At 39.7% G+C, this 19,073-nt stretch overlaps 1 protein-coding gene across 4 annotated transcripts in view; it reads left to right on the forward strand.

Annotated features, from left to right (window-relative positions):
* Positions 1–13,185: 13,185 nt before the first annotated feature.
* The window catches only part of rxraa (retinoid X receptor, alpha a), a 115,223-nt gene continuing 109,335 nt past the window's right edge, over positions 13,186–19,073 (forward strand). The window contains exon 1 of one of the 4 annotated variants that reach the window (XM_041970411.1): positions 13,186–13,683. In XM_041970411.1, the coding sequence (XP_041826345.1) occupies positions 13,656–13,683 (28 nt within the window). In that variant the 5' untranslated portion in view covers positions 13,186–13,655. The remainder of the gene's footprint in view (positions 13,684–19,073) is intronic. The other 3 variants (XM_041970412.1, XM_041970413.1, XM_041970415.1) reach the window with 3 other exon arrangements.

Consider the following 19,073-nt stretch of genomic DNA (forward strand, 5'->3'; position numbering starts at 1 on the left):
AAGGGGTACTTGCATTATTATGGCATATGTCATTATATTAGTTGAGAATGGTCTCAAAATGACACATTAGCGCTTTGCGCAATATTATCGTTTATCGCGATAATTTCTGAGAAAATTTATCGTACAGCTAAATTTGTTATCGTGACAGGCCTATTTACAAAGTGTCAGCTCAATGAACGGGATGATGAATGAACAGGTGAGGTGATTCACCTGGGAATTAACGTAGAAAGGGTTACTGAATACAGATGAAGTAAGTGATTTTAAATGTAGCGGTGCCGATCTGGATTAAACTCCCATGCGCAGTTGAGAAAATCACTCTCCTCCACCAGATTTTGATGTTTTGACATATTCAGCTGTTTTTGATCATAAGATCAAAAAAGATTTTCAGCTGTTTCAGAGCAGATCTGCTCCATGTACACTCCATGTACATCTCTTGTTTTATGTGGTTAATCAGCTGGGTGTTTTTAGCCTGGCTGTTACCTTTGTAGCATTTCCATCTACAGGCGTGATAGCTAACTTTCTGGTCATCATTACATATGTGTTACATGCTGGTAGCGATCAGGTAACGTAAGTGTGGGTTAATTCCTTTAGTTTAACCGTTGCTCACACACTTATCAAAACAAAACAGACAACTTATTCGGTTTTACTTACAGCTTGTGGCTCAGGATTGGAAACACGCTCCTTGACTGTAGGAACAAAACCTCCTTTCATCTAAAGCCTGGTTGCAAATCTCTCATTGTACTGGCTGTTATTCATCCAGCAGTCTAAAGTGAAGCACCGATCACAAATACACAACTATGTGGCTTTCTCCCAAAAACAAACTCGTTGAACAAATGTATCTTTCCTTCACAACCGAAGAAGCATTTCTTATGTGACATGTTGACACTGAAAACGTCACCGTGTGTGTTCCACCTTACAAGGTGGGTGTGCCTTTCTTCTTGTGAATGTGCCAGGTGCCCCCAAAATGGCTAGGAAAGTCGTAGTGATGTCTTATGCGCACTCTGTATTGCTTGCACTACAAGTACAAGTCCCACAATGCACTGTACCTGTGTTCTGTCAGTTTAGCAAATATTGTCAGATCAGCATATGCAAACTGACGACTGCACCTAACCCTAACCCTAACCTTAACCCGCATGCACATTAACATAATGTATGCTACACTGATGCGTATGCTAACCTGACAGAACATCAAGGAAAGTGGTGAGTCTTCACTGCTCTTATGTAAACTGAGCACCCTAAAGGTACAGGAGGAAAACAATGCAGGTAAGCTGACAAACTTCTTACTGAACCATCACCACGAATTATTGCATCAGAGACAAAAACGGTCTAATAAGCTGTTAGTTCCAGGTTCTAGTGGGAAATGTTTTCATTAAAATCTATAATGGAAAGCTGCAGATGAAGCCATAATAAAACAAACACATTTTTCATTTATTTACTCAGTAATGTTGGTTTAAAGGCAATGACTCAAAGGCTCGGTTAGTTCTGGATTCAAAGTGTGCAAAAAGGTCCTTTTACTCAGTTTTCAATAAAAAAAAATTAAAAAATAAATAAATAAATAGAAACATTTGGTCCACTGTGTAACTGAGTTTGACATCCCTGTTCTAGAAAGTTCTACTGAGCAAAAACCTCCATGAAACACAAGAGAGAGCAGCAGGGTGTGATTAAACCAGTATGGTGGGATTAAACAATCATGAATGAAAAATCACCTTTTATATGTTTTTTTTATAAATATAAATATGACTCATTTTTAATATTTAAAATAATATTGACAAGAAATATTTACCTGCTGCTATGTTATGTCCTTTAAAAAGAAGCTAATTTGTTTAAAGTAATATTTGAAAATATGCAATACACTATTTTTGATTAATTGTTAATCAATTTGAATAAAATATAAAAAAAAAAAAATTTTATATAATAAAGGAGGAGTTTTTTTTAATCAGTGGAAAGGCAGGTTTTAAAGCCTGAATGAAAGTTATACTCTTTAATTTGACAAACCAAAGGAAATAATATGCAATGACAACTTGATGAAATTTATTTCCTGCTTTAATGTCTACAAATAGAAATAGATTCTTTCAGTTTTCTCTAACGATTCGTGAAAATTTTAACGTTAAATTAGTATGATATTAAATTATACTCATGGTTGGCTCCCAAATCATATCAAATAGAAATTGTATCATGGCAGAATTTGTGATATTAGCAAAAAATCATATGATACCGATTGAATCGATTCAATATTGTATCGTAAGCAAACTTGTGATTTACACCTCTGTTATTGTCCAACAACTATTCACTTCTTTTACTTTTTACTTTTAATTACAGTTGGTCCAAATTTGGAGAAAAAACAATAGAAACAAATTTTTTTTTTTTTGAGTCGAGATGCAACACATTGTTGTTCCATGTTAAACAGCAGCAGGTTTCCTTCACATTAAATCTTAAAACACCCCTAAACTGATGTATAGCAGGAGTTTACATGTAAGCTGGTGGTATCTGAAAGCTCCGTCTATTCATAAGGAGCATTAAAAAAATGAAAGCCAACTTTGACTGCACACAATGAACATTTTAATAAATTAAGATAAGGAGACATAGTGTGACAGTTGCTGGTTTAATATGTGAGATTGCTAGTTTACCTAACAATGCCTTTGCAATCAAAAGCAAAGTAACTTTCAATGATAGTAATTTGCAGTATTTATTAATAAAAATAACTAAAGTAATGGTTATGGACATAAAATTAAAGGTAAAACTTAAATATCTCTAACCAACTTGCACAACGTTACCTGAACAATTCAGCTATAAACACTAATTGGCATAAAAAGATGTTTCTACCTCTTTGTAATGGTAGTACCGAGACCAGGCTGAATACATGCATTGACAAAGACACACAGGACAGTAAAAAAAAAAAATAAAGGGTTAAACTTCATAATAATAAATAAATAACCAGTCATACCACTTGGAATAATTTAGCACATGCAATGAAAAGTCGGAGCATTTTGCCACATCAATCCTCAAAGAAATTTGACAGGCGAAGCTTGATTAGCCGGATAAAGTTTTTCAAAAACTTGTCCTCAGCTGGAACCCAAGATAAAAAGCCTGGCTGACAGTGAGGAGATCAAGCATCTGTGAGCCATTCCTCCATGAATAATGAGTGTGCGTGTTTATACATTTGAATGGGTATACTTTGGCGTGTGCCTGTGTGTGTGTGCGTGTAAGTCGGCAGGTAAATAGCCTGTTGGCTCAAACTGTGTGTGTGGCTATGTGTCTTAAACGCGCGCGTGTGTGTGTGTGTTTCTTCCAGCTTTAAGCTGGATGCTCGTGTCTGCTGCCCCAGTTCACTGACGGACCCACTCGCCGTTGACAGCCCTCCCCGCCTCTTTCTCATCTAAAATTTCATAGATGTATTCAGGCAGCTCAATGACAACACATCTCCATTCCTGCTGTAAACTCCCCCCGCCTGCACCATGAAAACCTGCTTACAAATTGACACGCAGGACTATCGCTTCACTCATCTTGAACGAGCCTTTTGAAAACTTTTTCTTTTTCTTTTATATTGTCATCAGTAGAAGTGAGACACTCATAAAAAAAGACGAGAAAAGCAACTACTTTTCAAGTACAGACCAACTATTTGGAGGATTTATTCACTTTTACATAGTCTCTTTGTTTTTTTCTTTAACATAAAGTCAATGTCTAGGTTATTCTATATTAGTTATTTCCTTTGTAGGAAAGGAACAGCAAATCTGGAAGGATCCTTGCCTCTGAGGTGTGAAGGAAGCCCTGCTTTTCCCTGCAGCAGGGGCCTCTTATTAGGGGAAAGAGGATGAAGGTTAGCAAGTGTGTGAAGGGGTGCTGCGGACAAGAGAGGAAGAGGCTTAATCATGTTTGCAACAGGACAGGCTTCCCCTTGAAGTGGAAGACAGCAGTTGGAAGCGTCCAGATTTATGGTTCTCCGTAGCCGTCCGTTGTAGCTGCTTTTGCTGCTGCAGTTGACCAGCAGACAGAAGGGGAGAGTGTGAGAGGAGCTGTAAATCACTGAGAGTGTGGCTCAGACTCACACACACACAAACACAGAAAGCACTGTGCTCACAGTTCTCAGGCGGATAACGTGTGAAGGAAGGGCGTCTCTCCAGTAGTCTGCTGACTAGATAAAGCTGTTCTTAAAGAAAAGTTTTGGATTCAGTTTATTTCTTGTTCGGCCTTTGAAACTATAAAAATCAAGAGATCTTCACTGTATACAACATAAAATAAGAACATTTTAAATATGTTTTTAAATGTGTGGTTTTTTTTGTTTATATTTGTGTGCCTAAAAGGCTTCATAATCCAAACATGTGATTGTAAGGTTTTTTTGAGATTTGCTGAAAATTAGCCAATGTTTCAGATCCATAGCCTTTGACTGGCACCTACCAGCAATGAAGGCTTCCAAACTGAAAGACCAAGGGATTAATATAGAAAGGAAGTTGTCCAAAATCCCAGTTGGGACACGCTAAAAGCCTGTTTGTGATTTTAAGAGCCATTTCTTTGTTCCAAGAGCAAGTAAGGGTTTAGCCACGACTATTGAGAAAGGGAGTTAATAACTTTCGGCTTGGATTGTTTTGACTTTTCAATTCCAGCCAAAGAAAAGTTTATGGGACAAATAGAAATTCACAATGCTATGCAAAGGATACAATCACTTTGAGGACTTTGGGCATGAATAGCTCCTAAAATTGTGTTTTGAGGCAGAAAGTGGTTTGAAAGATGACTCGTTGATGGAAAAGTGAGCCTGAGGAATTTCATTGTCATCTTCAAATATGCCCATACCATTAGGGGGAGATAAAAAAAAATCCATTAGTCGTAGTAATGTCATATATACAGGCGGTCAACTGGTCTCATTATTTGGGTACATAATGTTGCTAACCTAAACTTGACCAACTAAAATATCCATCCATCCATCCATTTTCTACAGTTTCTTCAAGGTCAGGTTGAAGTTTAAGCAGGAAAGCACAGAGCTCTTCTCTCTGGCCAGCCAACATATGCAGTCTCTCCAGTGTATCCTGGTTCTTCCCTGCAGCCTCCTCCCAGCAGAATGTGCCTGGAACCAGGAGGCATCCTAACCAGATGCTTGAGCCCCCTCATCTTGCTCCTCTCAATGGAAATGAGCAGCAGCTCTACTATGAGCTCTGAGGAGAGTCCAGACACTCTGTCGAGGAAACTAATTTCATCTATTTGTATCCATGATCTCGTTCTTACAGTCACTACCCGCTATGCTCATGGCCATAGGCGAAGGTAGGAACATAGATCGACCGGTAAACCAAGAATGTCGCCTTTGGCTCAACTCCTTCTTCACCACAACAGACTGATGTAGAGTCCACATCACTGTGGATGCTGCACAAATCTGCCTGTCTATCTACAGATTAATTCTTCCTATATTTGTGAACGAGACACTGAGATACTGAACCAGGACCTCATTCTCAGGAACTAAAATAAGTTTAGATTGTAAACGCTGCCTCTGCAAGCTTGTATGATCGGCATTAGACATGATGGGTGCAGCACTTCCTCCATCTGCTCTTGCACTGTGCACCCCCTACTCTGCAACATAGTCATCAGACCTCATGATCTGTTTTATTATTTGCTACAGTGTTCAATCTTAATGCTTCTATCAGCTAACCAATACCAATCCAATACCTTGAGTTCTCTTTGCATTGTGTGTGCACGTGCTCTCAACCTTCACTATTAACCTCTACTGAGTTCTGCTGTTGGTTTTCTTATTTTTCATTTCATCAAACTTTTAAGTGAATTCTACTGTGATTATTCAAGATTGCATATCTTCCACATTTCTTCCTTCAGATTAGTGGTCCACCACCATCATGCCAGGTTGTAATAATGCCTTGGAAACTTTCTGATCCAGATTTTGTGGTTTCATCCACTTTCTTGCAGACCAGAAGTCTGACCCTGAAAGGAAGTGGTTTATGACATGGCTGTTAAGAGAATGAGAAGTTGCTCACTGCATCAGTGACTTATTTTTGGCAGAGCAGCCTGTTTTTATCTTCAAAATCTGGTGAGCGTGGTGTTGGAAAAATCTAATTGAAGCCATTTACATTTGTCAGAAAAGACACTGGCCTTGATTGAAAATTCTGCCTTGAAAGGGGAATATGAAACAAATACATCTTGTATTGATGCCTCGCATATCAGAAGTCATAAGTTAAAATTTTAAATTAAACACTATGAATGTCAGTAAGATGACAATGTGTGACTGACAGCTAATTTCTTTTTTCATTTGCTAATGGACTACTTTTCCTCCAAAGTATTGTTTTAAATTCCACCAACAACAGTCAAAGACACAGGTTTGAATACAATAAAAAAAAATTCAATTTAGGCATCATGTGTAGCAACATGAGCTTCTGTGAGGAGCTTAATATAGAAAAATGGCATCACTGTTATTCTCTGCATCCCCTAGGCAAAGTGGGACCTGCACACACAGCAATGTCTAACCCTGATATCTCCACAGGCCTCCTTTCAAAAGCAAGAAAAATCACTTTGATTTTGGCGAATGAAAATTTAGCATCTCTATCACATCTGTGATGTCTGCCTCGAAGAGGTTTATTATTAGCTGTGGTCAAAGAGCTTGTGTGCAAGAGTCTCAGTCAGCAAGCAGGAAGCCACAAAAAAGGTGTCCTGTTCCTCTCAGTGACATGACTGTGTGTCTTTTTCTAGCACCATTCAGTCAGTTCTTTCACAGGCAGTCCGAGGATCGCTTAACGTGCAAAGCACACATGTGCAGGCAGACTCAAGAAGAGTGGAACCACAGCATCCACAACAAAACACAACCTGGTGTCTGCTTCTCAAAGCTTAATGGTTTCAGCAGATATGGGGGTGGTCTCTTGTCACATTTTGACTGCTGTGCCCACATGGACTCTGGCCTGGTTAGACCATCCATCCTTGCAGCGGCTGCGAGGCCCCACTCAATGATGTGCGCTGTGCCCTGTGTGTAAACAAGATCTCTGGCCTCAGCAGGAAGTGTTTACCCAGCTGAAGTCCAACAGTGTCACACTCTCTCCCAGCTGTGCTGCAACAACTGGAGAGGAAGGCAATAAGGACACATCTAGTGACCAATATATCAGGCTTCTCTGAGGGCTGTAGCTGTACTTATATAAATTCTTGTTTTAGGATTAGATATAAAAGCAAGTTACCTCAACTTTATAGTGCTTGAGGTCATTTTTAGATGAGGAAGATATCCTTTAAGATAGCTTGCAATGCAAATATTTGAAGCTGCAGATAACAAAAGTATGATTTAGTCACTGAAGTTGAAAAAATAAATAATAATATAAAACATCCGTAAATCCCTCAGCATATCGGATTGAGCAAGACTTTTTTTTGCAGGATGCGGTCTGATTGTTCGTCACCACGCTCCAAAAGCAGGATCAGTGGCAATGCAACACAAAGCAGCTGAGCTTTGCAAAGCAAAGTGCAAGATATGGAAAAAAAAACTTTGTATGTTAATATCTTGGCTTGTGGTTTGAAGCACACTTGTGGCATAAATGTCTTGCAGAGAAAAGTGCCACGTTCAGCATGCAGCCAAAATCCAAGAAGTCTGAGCTCTGCTGCAGTTTCATATTAGACTCAAACCATAATACAACAGGAGTTTAGGTTAAATAAATAACTTCAAACATGATGAATTATTGATAGAAAAGGAACATTCTGAAGGTGACACTTTAAACATTTCAGGCTTTAAGCAACATTTCTCTCACCTTTCAACATAAATTCATGGGGTTTTTTTTCTTTAGTATTTGACAGTAAATGATCAAAATACTTGAAAGAAAATGAAACCTCATCAGCTGTTATAATAAAAATGCCTGCAAAGAAAAAAAGGGAGTGTTTGACAACACCTTCAACCCTTTGCACAACAATAATTCACCTTTTTAATCTGTCAGCTCCGGCAGCAGTAGCTCCATCATCCTGCAATAATGCTGGACCTGATTGTAAGTAAGAGGATGATGCTCTTCAGGAAAGGGTGATTCTCTCCTTTGTGATAAAACCAGAGTCTGCCAAGAGCTGACAAGATTGATCGTTGTGTCGGTATAAATGTAGCCAATTTCACTTTAATATGATAGAAGAGAATGATGCATGCCTGAGCTGCCCATAATTCCCATTGAGGAAGTCTCATCTGCCAGGGACAGCGTTCAAAAAGCTAGCATAGCGCATCAGTGGTACAGATGATGAAACGTGCGGTATTGATAAGAGTCCTAAGCTGAAAAGGCCCAATCACTTAGGAAAATATTGTTTGCTCTTTATCTCTCTCTCTATGTGTGTGAGTGGCTCATTGCATCCATTGGTTTGATTTGATGGGCACATATAAAGGCTTCTATCAACCGCCATGAAATAAATTGTGAAAACAGAGTGGAGGTTGCAGTACTGTGTGTATGAGGTGTACCTCTGGACAACAGGAATCGTTTCTAGAATCAAGAAAAATCAAAGAAAATGTAGGTTGAAATACAGGCGCTGATGGCTAAATGTGCTACAAAGATGTGTTTTTCCCATTTTATCCCATTCAATAGAGCCATTATTTCCCTTCATCTCAGCTTGTTGGGGTTTATGGAGTCTTCTAGTTAACGAAACGTCTTATTTTTTCACAGCCATCATTCCTACCAGGGATTTTCCTACTTTATTCAACAACTTAACTCTCACTGTGGCATTTTAAAATCCAACAAAAATCATATAAGAATAAGCCGTGAATGGGAAATGGAGGAAAAAGGTAAAATGATTAGAAGTTTGTTTGGTAGTAAAGTTCTGAACACCTATAGTATTCTGTAGTTACAGTATATGCTCCAATGCTACAGAAAAGTAATGCAGATTTGATGGTCATTGGTCAGGGTGGTCTGAAAGAAGTGTGTAAATTAACCATAATGTTATTGATATGACTTGGTGCACACAGAAAAATGAGGGTTTTTTCTCTGTACCCAAAAGGACAGTTCTTGGAAAAGGTATTGAAATGGTCCTTTTGGTAAAAACAGTAGAGTTTTGTTTGATTTTAAAGGTACAAATCCTCACTGACTTAATAACTTCAAGGTTTACGCTAAACTCTTGATAGACAGGTGTGAGCTGCTTGGTTGTGATGTGGCCTCGCTGCATTGCAGTCTTAGTAAGAATCTCAGCTGTGACTTTTCTGTTTTGTGTTTGGAGTTTCTTCATGTGCCTGTGTGGGTTTTCTCTGGGTTCCCCACTTTCTTTTCCAAGCCCAAACCACAAATGTTAAATGAGTGACATTACCTGACAACAGATGTGGAGTTTTTTGCAGGTATGCCTGAACTTTTTTTTTTTCCACTAAGGGTGCAGGATTGTTTTCTTTCAAAGATACAAAAATGTACAATTTTTTGGAAATTTTTGCTCCTTATTACAATACAGCTTTAGTGATAATAAAGCATTTGCACCTTTTTGGGGAAAATACCTGCACCTTTTTTATCCTAGAGCAGCCTTTTTAATTATCAGGCTGACAACACATCAAGCATTTTGTTAATGCATTATTTCAGAGAGCAGAAATCAGGTTTGATTGCTGCATTCCAGGTGATATGAGGCTGTCCAAACCATTTACTATTCCCAAGTAATTATTTGTTTTGCTCAACCTAATCACAACAGACTATATATATATATATATATATATATATATATATATTTGTCAGAAATTATCATGTCTACAATGACATGACAATTTCTGTGTTCAGGCCATGAAAATTAATGATTGACTCTTTGTTGGTACTATTTTGTTGCCCCTGGCACGTAGCTTCCATGTGTCAAGACTGCATGGCAGAAAATGTGAAGCAGAAATCAGGCAAAAATAGTCCAACATGAATTAGTGACATAGCACAGTATATTCCCCACACTAAAAACACACAAAGTAGTATGATACTTTTGATTGTTTTTTGTTTTCTTTCTGATATAATAGTCATGTTTAACTATGTATTTGCCTCTATGTGTGCAGTGGTCCTCCTTCCTGCCTCTGTGTTCGTCTCCAGCATTTACTGTGTCAGCTCTTGTTGATTTCCGCAAGGGAAGTTGCCTCAGTGCTATCCACAGACAAAGCCCTGACCCCGGGGGTTAAGGAATGTGAACCCATGGCTGTGACGATTGGAACCTTCCTTCAGGGCAGACAATGCTGAACACCTCCACAAATGGCCTAGTGATGTTAAAAGGCTCCTCATATCCCTCCTTATTCCTCTGTTCTCAATCAACTGGTCACATTTAAGTATAATCAGATTCAAAATGAAGAAATATCACAAAGTCAGCTTTGTGTTGGACTACCTGCTATGCTATGCTGTTCCTATTTTTCTTCTTGGTTAAGAGGTTTGATATAGTTTTAAAGAAGCATTTTACTATTTATTTTTATTTATGATTTAAGGGAGAAAAATAACCTGCAACCTGTATTTATCTATAAATTCCTTCTGACTGTAAGCCATTGTCAATGCCACTGAAATAGTCAATAATAACTTTTACGAATTAGCTTGTCGTGAAAAGTCAGAGTACAAAGAAGACCAAAAGGCCCTTGTCTCATTTATCACCCGCTTTAAGAGAGGGAGAAAGAGGAGTAGGAGGGCTGTCAAAGCAGCCATACCAAAGCGTAGCCCAGTAGTGGTGGTCTCTCATCCCCCTGAGGCCAAAACACATCACATAAAGTTGAGGAACAGAAACAGAAAGACAGAAGGGACTCATCTGAGCTAAGAGATATCGCAATTCAGGGCTAAATGTAGACACAAGACCTCAGCAGGCTAAGGTGTGAGGCAATAAGGATGGCCAGAGGAGTCTCCAGAGAATTTATATGGATGGAGGTGAAGGGTCAGAGCGCTATTAATCATGGCCCGAGCTGAGGATTAAATAGCCCGATTTAGCGGGAAGATGAAAGAACCCATCCAGATCGAGGTGTTTAAAAGGGCCATGTTGTCTGTCTTAAGTTACAGACTGAGGACCTGCAAGAAAAAGGGACATATAAAAACACTTTGGTAAGGTTCTACTCACCTAAATAACTCAGTGAACATCATCCTGCAAACATTGGTAAATACTGTAGAAGACAGATGAGGGAAATAGTGACATAAAAGCAAGATAATGAACCATTTCAACAACTCATTTTTCTCTCCTCACATCTACACAGAAACACATACATCCCTATCACACACATGCGCACAAACACACCTTGAATCAGTGCCCAGTCAGGCTTAATTTCACTCTTTCGTTCTTACAATTGCCTTTGATCTCTGATGTGCCATGCATTGCATTAATTATGTATCATGCGTCAGTGCAAACGTGGCGAAGACCTACAAGGTCTTATTAAAAGCAACCTGATCACAGGGGCCTAAAGGATGGCTTCAGGAGGCATTTTCTTACCCTACAATGCTAATTTATGCACTCTACATGGCAAAATAATGCCTGCATATGATCGGCTTCTCATTCAGCGTAGATCAGAGGAGGGACATTCGTCAGCCTCCTCCTCGTCAACGCTCGCAGGATGGAGTGAAGAAGTAAAGGAGGTGCACACGAGGCAGCTGTGACTCAAATTAAGACTCAAAATGATGGAGATGTAGATAGCAGATTGATCTAATGCAGTGAGAGTTATGTAAATGAGTGTGCTACTGCTTACTATAAAGTGAGCCCAGAGGCTCTTATTTGAATCTCCTGCAAACTTTTATCCATCTGCAATAAATTCATTGATTTCTTTTTCGTTAATGCCACGTTAGCAAGTATTTGAATGGACTTCATTAACCATTATAGTATGGAGGGGGATGTTAACATAAGCATGCATAATTTAATTTAAGCTCTTGCAGTTTTTCTTGTTGGTGATTGACTTTTTGTTCTGGGATGGAAGACGCTCTGGGGTACAAGCTCAGGATAATGTCTTATTGTAACTGGCTGACATTGACTGTGAAATCTGGGTTTGTTAAGCTTTGAGGGTAAAAACTGCCCCATAAATCACAAGCCACTTCACACTTTTGTTTATTTTGCTTCGAGAAATCAAACTTTCTTCTACTCTTGTATAGTGGTCTTGAGTAATAGTTCTACACACTAGTTTTCTTTGGACATTGACTGTTTTTTCACTAATTTCCACTCCAATCCATCACCAGGGCCATTATCAGAGGAATCTGCTTTGTTTGTTAAGCCCACTTAACACTGACCTATGAATCGTTCAAGCATGAAAAAAGCACTTAATTTAAGGGATGGACCCGTGCTGTGTCTACACATAAAAGAAAACTCGTCAAATAATCTATTTTAAGTTTAATATTTAGGGGGAAAACTGTGGGGTGGAATATGGAGTATATCCTTAAGATCTTTGCAGGAATGAATCTAGCAAACACCTGAGATCAAAAATGGTCTTTCATGGAAGGGTGGAAAAGAGAAAAGACTAAGGTGTGCTAAATGACACAAGAATGGGACAGAAAATCTGTCAACAAGTCTCATTGGGTGATGAATCCTCCTCAGATCCCTGGACTTAGACATTATTGAAGCAGACTGGGATCATCTTGACAGAGAACAGAACAAAAAGCAGCCACCATCTAAAGAAGAGCTTTGGAAAGTCCTTCAAGAAACCTGGAGAACTATTCTGTGAAGCATACTCAAAGAAGAGAGAATTCGGGCTTTGCTGAAGAATAAAAGTACTTGAACAAAGTCTGTTTTGCATTATATAATGTATTTCCATTTTTTCATGCATTTCCAATAACTTGCGCCACATCCCCCTTAGTTTTTTATTTTATTTTTTTCTTGGCAGCATAAAGAAATTGGGGGTGGTTCAAGATTTCTGCACAGTGCTCCTCTGTTTTTAGAGGTATGACAGACATTTTTCCATTTCTTTATAGCGTTTTCCTCATTTTCAATTGAATGCACCGAATCTGGGCAATCTGAGTTTCAGTCACCTTAACAAAGAGCTCCGCAAAAGCCTAGTTTAGATTAGCAGATTTTTAGATCGGATTAAGATAGGTTAAACTGCTATCAAAGCTCAGTCCTTGTTGTGTGCAGCTGAACGTGGCAGTTTCCAGAGAAAGATGGACTTATTTCAGGCAGTAGAAAAATCTCTCTGCAGAGCCAACAGTCCTGGTTCAACACGTGTGACCAGGTTAAAATAACAGGAGATAAGCGCTAAAGAGAGTAAGTAGCTGCCGCTCAGCTGAAGGGGCTCCAAGTGATTAAGAAATCACCACCTGGTGGGAAATTTGTACTATAAAATGTGCATAGCATTCTTACTTTTTATGTTTGGTGTGATTACTTTTAAACAAAAGAAAATAGAAAAAAAAATCCTCGCATTTCTACTGCCGTGTCGCTGCAGTCTGGTCTACGTTGGTGGGAGTACCCCCTGCACAGGTCCCTTCTGCTGTACTGTTCCAGTAGTTGGAGTTGTTGTACAACCGAGCACGAGAGCGAGAGAGGAGAGGAGTGAGCGCGCAGCAGCTGAGTGAGCAAACAGAGGCAGAAACATTAGGTTATCTTCTGATACTATCAGACATCGACCTGTCACTTTTACCGCTCAGAGCCAAGTCTCCTCTGCCTCAGGAGGTCCACAGCAGCAGAAACAACAGCTCCCTGGTCCGGTTTACTCTGCTCGAGCAGCTGCCTGTGAGACAAGAAAAAAGAAAAAAAGAAAAGAAAAAGAAGAAGAAAAAACTCCCCAAAGCGGCCGTCTCAGCTGGCATGAGCTAACCTCCGAGTCAGACATGGAAACCAAACCGTTCCTGTCATTGGGTAAGTTTGTTTGTTTAATGACAGCGCCTTGCGTTGTTATGAACGAGCTTGGTTTTGATAGCGCTTGTATCGGCTCGTATGAGAGGTGTCCTCGCGCGGCGTTCTTTCTTTTCTGTTTTTTGACAGCGCGTGGAGCCCGTTGCAAAAGCACGCTTACCGGCTGTTGACATGCCGCTTTATTTCACTTTTTATTTGAAGACAAAGACTTATAGAAAAAAAATGTTCTTTTTACGAAAGCAGGCGCGTGCTCCCCTATGTCGAATGCCTAGTGCTGCTATATGAGCTGATGACATTTCACTTTGATACGAGCGATATCGCTTGAGGTCTGCCGCGCGCACACTTCGCGTGCGCTGAAATGTAACCAGTTCGAACTTTTCCTCTTTACGTTTTAACACTGAACTACACTATCTGTTATATTAGCTCTTTTAGTCAGTTAAAAATAACAAAGAGAAAAGGGTTAAGCTTCATGCGTTTTCTTCGCTCACTCGCGAATTTAACACCCCGCTGCAGAAATCAAGAGTTTCAGCCTGCACGAGCGGTCCAGTTATGCTTGTTTTATCCGTCACAAGATGCCCCATGAGTTATGAATTTTGTTTTGTTGGATTTTAGCTGGAAACTTAACTGAAAAAAACTTTTAAGTTTTAGGCCTATTCTTTCCACGTGATTTAATATCCAAGCTCAAGGCTTGTTAATTCAACTAAAAACTGACCTCAGACTAAGCTGCTTGACTTATTAAGCAAAGTCTGTGCTCAGATTTTGATAAGTACCTTAAATGTAACCTCCATGTATTACTCAAGAGTTTAATTTTGGGACTATTTGTGTGGATGGAAACTCTCAAAAAGGAAGAATTAAGTTTTAGATGTTTGATTGGGGTTTTTAGTCAAAGGTCACATCTGTTCTGTGCAAATTGGACTTCAGAAGTCGGATTTTCCAGCTTAAACACACATACATGCATGCTGCACTGTAAATCATTAATGCAAAATGCTACTGTAAGTTTGTTTAAATGAACAGAGTGGACCCTTGTCCTTCTTCCTGCAGCAAAGATGAGCACAGAGCCGGTAGGTGAGCCCCATCATTGTGTCTGCTGCTCTTTCATGCATACTGATGCATGAACTGATGATATGTGTCAGAGAAGATTTTGTAGGGACCTTGTAGATGGAGCCGTTCTTCAGTTACAGGCCCTCTGCACTCTGTCGCCACAACTCCCTTTATGTGGCTTCCCAGAAATACGCTAAACCGCTGTGTGCTGCAAACACAGACAGGCTGTTATTACAGGTGCACGCCGTGTTGTGTCCATGCTAAATGAGGTTCAACAGTGAAGTCTTATCTGACAGCATCCATGGTTAGATGGAAGGCTTCACTCTCCTCCATCAGTGTTGGGTCTCGTCCTCTCCTCCAAGCCACCTTTGTATAAGCCTGTAGTACTATTTTCTCAGCTTTTTAAAAAAACAAATTCATATTTAAACTTGCACTTGAGCACTAGTTGTTAATTGGGAGGGGCATCTCAAGGACACAAGCATTTGCAAAGACCTTGGATTTATTGATTTTCCGCTTACTCAGTGTAATTATCCAACGTCGTAGTGCATTAGAAATTCCAACATGCATCTGTTTGAAATGACAGTGAACACATTTTACAATTATAGATTGGTTGTTGGCTGTGATGACGGCACCTCTATTTGGCACGACATACTCAGTACTGTGTGCCCCCCCCCCCCCACTTTCATATTTGACATTAGGCTATGAGGACTGCAGGGATGACATTGAAAGGAGAATATGTCCTTTAGTCAAAGCATTACAGGGATGATCATGACAGTCTGTCAGCGGAATAAACATTGTGAGAGGGAAGGCGAGCTGTCGAACACAGCTGAGCTCTAAAGCATTTTTGAAGTCATTTTGGTCTGTAAACATTAATATTTTTCTGTGCAGCTTTCAAATTTCTGGTAGAAGTATGATTCAGAAGATGGCTTTTCCTTATAATGATATTTCAACTGTGAAATGCTGTGCATGTCAACTTTTTATTTATTTTATTTTTTCATGTTGAAATCATGAGTCTGGGGATCGAGGTTGTTGATTTTAAGACTGAAAATGTGCAGAAACTAATTTGGGCAATTGAATTAATTTGGCTTGACTACAGTTAGAGCAGAGAATAGTGGATATAGCTTTAGTTTTTCACTCCTTTTATATTTATTTATTTATTTATTTATTTTTAAGGGGCGGTGGGTCAAGTCCACTCTAAATATTATTAAAGAGAAAACCGTTTGTCTTTCTTGCACGCAGGCTCAACTATGTTAATACAAAAATACAAGCACAATCTCAGAAAATAAAGTACCCAGTTGTGCATTTTATGGGAACAAAGGATTGTCACTAGGGTGGTACCCTCCAAGGTACTGCTGTTGTACCCTCAACAGTGTAGTTTGTACCTTGCAAAGACCAGACTGCCCCCAGAGATACAATATTGCTCCATATAAGGTACATACTGCACTGCTGAGGGTACAGCGGCAGTACCTTTGAGGGTACCAACCCAGTGATAATTCCTTATACGCCTACAGATACAATTTTATGCTTTATTTTCTGCGAGTGTAGCCAAAGTTTCATACTTTGGTTTGTTTTGGGGATAGTTCGCTTGCTGTTATGATTTAGGAAAGACCACTTAATGGAAATTTCAAACTTTGGTCCACTGGCCAGCTGCCTAGAATCCTGTAAATTAAACTTGCTAACTTTTCCAAGAGGAAACAAGAAAAAGACTTTTCCAGGAGCTCTTTCCTTGGTTCTTAATGTGATTAGGGAAAGTAGTTAACAGGAACTAAAGTTTAGATTTGAAATATCAAGAAAGAACTCATAAAGAGGATTCTTTTAGGAGGGAATTCAGAATCCCTCAGACTATAAAAGGCCTTCAGGTAGATTGCGTTAGTCTTGCTCTGTCCTATTTGTAGCAATATCATTGACTAAAGGGTATGTTTGAGTAAATAAACTCCCACCTCTCCAGTTATTAAGCATGGTGGTAGACATGCCATGCTTAGGCTTTTGTTGACACTGGGAACAGCTCACTGGTAAAGGTGAGAATAGAGACACAGCGTACCTAAAAATCCACACTGGACAAGTTGGGGGAAGCTGAAAGTTTATGGACCGAAACATGAGTAAAATTGCGTGGACAGACCTCTAAAGAGCAGAGCATGCAAGAAGAACGGTGGAAATCCCTCATACAAGAAATGGCCATCTATAGTGATGCCAGTTTCTAATACCTGCAAAATGTGCATAATTTTTCCTAAATTTAGAAAAACTTCAGTCTTCTGTTCGTGGGAATATAAGATGCTCCAATCATGCAAACTCAAAAAAGCTGACTAATAAAACTCTCTGAAGTTCATGGTCTTTGGTGAGAAAGTGAGATTCATGGTGGTGTGTGTGTCTAAACTGGGTAGGGGGTGGTGGTGGTGAGGGCTACATTCCTCCTCTGGCAGTAACTCAGGAACAAAGGTAATACTGGGAGAGGTTGTGTGTCTGCTGGGAGGTGTGTGTGTGTGTGTGTGTGTGGTGGGAGAGGGACTGGTGGAATTACACTGCCATAAGCATTTGGCCAAGTTTGTCTTTTACAGCCTTCTAGTTTTGTGTTCCTGATGTGATGCTTTTGCTCCCCTTTTGAGTAAAGGGCCTGCAGCTGTCATTTTTATTGGAGCAGTTTTATAGCAAGACTTAATGGCTTAAAGTGACAGCTCTCTCCTTCTCTTTTTTCTTCTTTTCTCTTTTTTCCCCTTCTCTTTCTCTCAATCTCACCCATGAGGCCTTTAACTGAAGCAAATCAAAGAAAATTTGCTTGCCTTCTGTGTGCCCACCCTCCACTTTCCCACCCCTCACCCATGCCATCATCCAAATCAAACCATAAGAGAGGGGAAAAAATGGATTCATGCTCAATTATGAGCACACAAAAAAAGGCTTGTCGACCATTGTGTGTTTTCTTCACAGGGTATCCGCGTGTATCAGTATGAGGCATTAATTATACTCCGCGACTAAGAAAAAAAGCCGCTTTGGCTTCAGATAAAATGATGCATATTTTAGTCTGTCATACCTTCCCCTCTCTTCTTGGCGGCCCACACTTGTTTATGTTCTAAACATAGTACGAATCAGAAAGTGCTCGAAGGCTTTCTGATGCACGAATCTTGAAATGACTCAAGGGCTCGTTAATTATTTGTGCAAGGAGCTGCTCGCTCGCAGGAGGTCTTTATTGATAACCACCGCACTGAACTTTGCACCTCAGACCTTGACCTTTGCTCCCCCTCTGCTCGATCATTTTAGGAATTTGCCTTTGGCGTCCAGTCTGTTTAAACTGTTTTTTAAAAAGTTGCTTTTAAGTTTTCTTAATCATTTAGTTGCAGGGATTGCTTTAAATTGAGTCCAGACTAGTAAAAAAATGACCATAAGATCCAAAATTTAAGGGTGACGTCTTCAAATTTAGCTCTTCTGGTCCAAACATGCGTTAAACAATCGTTTCTGTTGCACAGAAGCTCGGTTGTTGCCGTGAGCCCCTTCCTTCCCTTCCTCTCGCTCAATACTGGAATCATCTAAAGCGCTTCTGGTTTTAGGGTTTATTGCAGGTCCTCCGAGTGTCTGAATGGCTTTTCTGTGAGCTGGCATTATTCAGGGTGCGTACAAGCCACTCTTTTGAAGTGAAAACGTAGTCTCTGTGGGGATTTGGCCAGATCACACTCATAATTCGTATTGAGAGGAAGGTCGGTTCGTCCTACTCTAGCCAGAACTCCCTCCCCTCCCCTTCTGTGTTCTGCGTGCATCACAGAATAAAAAACGGCTCAGACGGTCGATGCACACTGAAAGAGAAAGAAACTCAAAAGGGCACCTGTAGTGCTTGCATCCTACTCCAAGGCCTATAATAATAAGCTCTTGGCCTCCAAATTTTGTGAAATTCTGCATGTTAGTTTTTAATTAATCTTGCTGACAGATAAATGTATGAACAAACACATCAGTGAGCATGTGCAGTATACATGAAGACAACAGATGGAAAGAAAGCTGCATATTTAGAATTGACAAAGTCAAGGGACCAACTCCTCTCCTCTCTCCTTCACAGCCTCCATGCTTGCAAAAACAAGTATATCTTTTTGCTTTTTGGCAGCTATGATGTATTTATTAATTATGTTACAAGCACACAGGCTTTAATGGGGATTTGCTTGGCAGGGATGACGAATCAAGTGAATCACAGATATGTTATGCCCCTTCGTGGCATTATTTTTCTTCATGCTCACATTATTTTTTCACACTAATTGGCCCAAATGAGAACGATTATTTGTTTTTTGTGCATGTTTTTATTTTTGCTTACAGATGATATGTGACAGAAGTCAGTTTGGGCCTCTGTGTAGTGTTTAACATGCATGATGTGTGTT

Source organism: Melanotaenia boesemani, chromosome 19, assembly GCF_017639745.1.
Source record: "Melanotaenia boesemani isolate fMelBoe1 chromosome 19, fMelBoe1.pri, whole genome shotgun sequence".
Classification (NCBI taxonomy): domain Eukaryota; kingdom Metazoa; phylum Chordata; class Actinopteri; order Atheriniformes; family Melanotaeniidae; genus Melanotaenia; species Melanotaenia boesemani.